Raw genomic sequence first — 3,852 nt, forward strand, 5'->3', positions numbered from 1 at the left:
ACCCCCAAACCCCCTTTAACCCCCCTTTACCCCCCCAAAACCCCTCTTCCCCCAAAAACCCCAAAACCCCCATTTTTCCCCCCAAAACCCCAAATCCCCCCCAGAACCCAAATTCCCTCCCCTTTCCCCCCAAACCCCCCCTTTTCACCCCAAAACCACCCCCAACCCCCCCAATTCACCCTCTTCTCCCCCCCTTTCCCCCCTCCACCCCCCCAAACCCCAAAAACCCCAAAACCCCCCTTTTTCCCCCCAAAACCCCAAATCCCCCCAGAACCCAAATTCCCTCCCCTTTCCCCCCAAACCCCCCTTTTCACCCCAAAACCACCCCCAAACCCCCCCATCCGCCCCCATTCATCCCCCTTTCCCCCTTTTACCCCCCCAAAGCCCAAAAACCCCAAAACCCCCATTTTTCCCCCAAAAAACCCCAAATCCCCCCAGAACCCAAATTCCCTCCCCTTTCCCCCCAAACCCCCCTTTTCACCCCAAAACCCCCCCCAAAACCCCCCCATCCGCCCCCATTCACCCCCCTTTCCCCCCCTTTTACCCCCCCAAACCCCAAAAAACCCCAAAACCCCCTTTTTTCCCCCAAAAAACTCACCACCTCACCAGGGCGTCCTGCAGCGCCACCCCCAGCGCGTGGCCCACGTGGAGCCGCCCGGTGACGTTGGGGGGGGGCAGCACCAGGCTCAGCACCCGGCCCCCCCCTTTTGGGGTCCCCCCTTTTGGGGTCGCCCCTTTCGGGGTCGCCCCTCTCGGAGTCTCCGTTTTCGGGTTTTCTCCCCCATTTTGGGGTGGGGGGGGGGTGAAGAAGCCGCTCCGTTCCCACCACCCCCCCCAGGCGGCCTCCACGTAGCGGGGGCTGTAGGAGGGGGGCAGGGGCCCCCCCGTGGCTGCACCCCAAAAATTTTGGGGGTCACGGGGGGGGTCCCCGCGACCCCCCCCGGCCCCTTTTTGGGGTCGTTTCTCGCTTTTTTGGGGTCGTTCCCCGCTTTTCGCTCACCCTTTTTGCCGTCGGGGTCCAGGGGGTGCTCGTATTCCACCACCGGTTTGGGGCGCCAGGCTTTGGGGGGCGGGGGGGGCGGCTGGAAACCAGTAAGAACCAGTATAAACCAGTAAAAACCAGTATAAACCAGTACAAACCAGTAAAAACCAGTACAAACCAGTAAAAACCAGTACAAACCAGTAAAAACCAGTAAAGAACAGTATAAACCAGTGTAAACCGTTAAAAAACCATAAAAACTAGCACAAACTGGTATGAGCCAAACCAGTAAAAACCAGTATGGGCCAGTATGGACCAGTAAGGACCAGTATAAGTCACTAAGAGCCAGTATAAACCAGTACGAACCAGTATAAACCAGTAAAAAACAGTATAACCCAGTAAAAACCAGTATAATCCAGTATAAACCATTAAAAAACAGTAAGAACCCGTATGAACCAAACCAGTAAAAACCAGTACGGGTGAGTATAGACCATTAAGACCAGTATGGACCAGTAAGGACCAGTAATACTGCTCCCATCTGGGACTGGGCCCCCCCCAGTGTTCCCCCAGTACGCCCCCAGAGCTCACCAGGTTGTCCCAGTTGCTCCCAGTGCCCCCCCAGTTCCTCCCAGTTGCTCCCAGTCACTCCCAGTGTCCCCCCAGTTCCTCCCAGTCCCTTCCCAGTTGCTCCCAATACCCCTCCAGTTCCTCCCAGTTACTCTCAGTGTCCCCCCAGTTGCTCCCAGTGCCTCCCCAGATCCTCCCAGCATAGCCCCAGTTCCTCCCAGTTGCTCCCAGTGCCCCCCCAGTTGCTCCCAGTGCCCTCCCAGCTTCTCCCAGTGTCCCCCCAGCTCCCCCCAGTGCCCCCCAGTTGTTCCCAGTCCCCTCCCAGTGCCCCCAGTCCCAACCAGCACGCCCCAGTTCTCTCATAATCCCCCCCCAGTTACTCCCAGTGACCCCCAATTGCCTCCCAATGCTCTCCCAGTCCTCCCCAGTTCCCTCCCAGTGCCCCCCAGTCCTCTCCCAGTCCCCTCCCAATTGCTCCAAGCCCCTCCCAATGCCCGCCCAGTCCCCTCCCAGTTACTCCCAGTCCCCTCCCAGTGCCCCCTAATCCCCTCCCAGTCCCTCCCAGTGCCCCCCAGCCCCCTCCCAGTCACTCCCAGTGCCTTCCCAGCGCCCCCCAGTCCCCCTCAGAGCCCCCCAATCTCCTCCCAGTCCTTCCCAGACCCCTCCCAGTTGCTCCCAGTCCCTCCCAGTGCCCCCCAGTCCCCTCCCAGTTGCTCCCAGTCCCTCCCAATCCCCTCCCAGTCCCTCCCAGTCGCTCCCAGTCCCTCCCAGTGCCCCCCAATCCCCTCCCAGTGCCCCCCAATCCCCTCCCAGTCCCTCCCAGTGCCCCCCAATCCCCTCCCAGTGCCCCCCAATCCCCTCCCAGTGCCCCCCAATCCCCTCCCAGTCCCTCCCCGTCTCTCCCAGTGCCCCCCAGCGCCCCCCACCTGCTCCCCGCCGCCCCCCCTCTCCTCCCGCTCCCTCCGCAGCCGCCGCCGCTCCTCCTTGTGCTGCCGCCCGAGGAGCCGGGCCTGCTCGGCACCGGAACCGGAACCGGAATCGGCACCGGAACCGGCACCGGGCCCGGAACCGGAAGCGGAACCGAGCGGGCGGCAGCACCGGGCCCGGCTCCCCCCGGCCACCCGCAGGGCACGGGGCACCATGGGCGCCGCCATGATGGGGCCGCCGGAAGCCGCCCCCTGCGCGTGACCGGAAGCCGCGAGCACGTGACGCCGGCCACTCCCCCCCACTCTGCTCCCAGCGAATGGGGGCGTGGTTTGGAGCTGGGGGCGTGGTTTGGCTGTGCGGGGGTGTGGCTTTGGTGGGGGGCGTGGCTTGACTGGGGGGCGTGGCCCGGCGCGGCGCGAGGCAGGGCGGGAGAGCGAAAAGGGGGCGTGGCCACGGAGGGGGGCGTGGCCTCGCGGCTCGGCCGGGGCGCGCGCGCGCGGTGAGAGCGGGGAGGGGGCAAAGGGGGGGGGGGGGGGCAAAAAGGGGGGGGCTGGGGGCAATAAGGGGGGGGTGGGGGTAATAAGGGGGGGGTGGGGGAATGGGGGGGGGCAGCTGAGGCTCTGGGGGGGGGTTGGGGGGCTGGGGGGGGATTTGGGGGGGTTCTGGGGGTAATAAGGGGGGGCTGGGGGCAATAAAAGGGGGGCTGGGGGCAATAAGGGGGGGGCTGGGGGTAATAAGGGGGGGGCTGGGGTAATGGGGGGGGGGCCTGGGGGGGTATCTGAGGTGCTGGGGGGGATTTGGGGGGCTTATGGGGGTAATAAGGGGGCCTGGGGGCAATAGGGGGGGGTCTGGGGGTAATAAGGGGGGGTTGGGGTAATAAGGAGGGGCCCTGGGGGGGTATCTGAGGTCTTGGGGGGGGAATTGGGGGTTTGGGGGGGGATTTAGGGGGCTTATGGGGGTAATAAGGGGGCCTGGGGGCAATAGGGGGGGTCTCAGGGCAATAAGGGGGGAGCTGGGGGCAATAGGGGGGGGTCTGGGGGTAATAAGGGGGGGTTGGGGTAATAAGGGGGGCCCCTGGGGGGGTATCTGAGGTCTTGGGGGGGGGATTTGGGGGTTTGGGGGGGGATTTGGGGGGCTTATGGGGGTGTTAGAAGGGGCTGGGGGCAATAAGGGGGGGTCTCAGGGCAATAAGGGGGGAGCTGGGGGCAAAAAGGGGGGGCCTGGGGGTAATAAGGGGGGGGCTGGGGTAATGGGGGGGGCCCTGGGGGGGCATCTGAGGTCTTGGGGGGGGGGAATGGGGGTTTGGGGGGGGGATTTGGGGGGCTTATGGGGACAACAGGGGGGGTCTGGGGGTGTTAAGGGGGGGTCTGGGGGTGCTA

The 3,852-nt window shown here is 64.5% G+C and overlaps 1 protein-coding gene across 1 annotated transcript; it reads right to left on the reverse strand.

Moving 5' to 3' along the window:
* Positions 1-598: 598 nt before the first annotated feature.
* Positions 599-2,716, reverse strand: LOC311429612 (uncharacterized protein; the record flags this gene model as incomplete). The annotated part of the gene is made up of 3 exons (XM_084540710.1): positions 2,473-2,716; positions 1,001-1,082; positions 599-890 (listed from the first exon to the last, which is right to left on the reverse strand). Coding segments are annotated over exons 1-3 (602 nt in total), but the record flags the coding sequence as incomplete, so codon positions are not given.
* Positions 2,717-3,852: the final 1,136 nt, after the last annotated feature.

Source organism: Aythya ferina, assembly GCF_964211825.1.
Source record: "Aythya ferina genome assembly, contig: HAP1_SCAFFOLD_1433, whole genome shotgun sequence".
In the NCBI taxonomy this organism is placed as follows: Eukaryota; Metazoa; Chordata; class Aves; order Anseriformes; family Anatidae; genus Aythya; species Aythya ferina.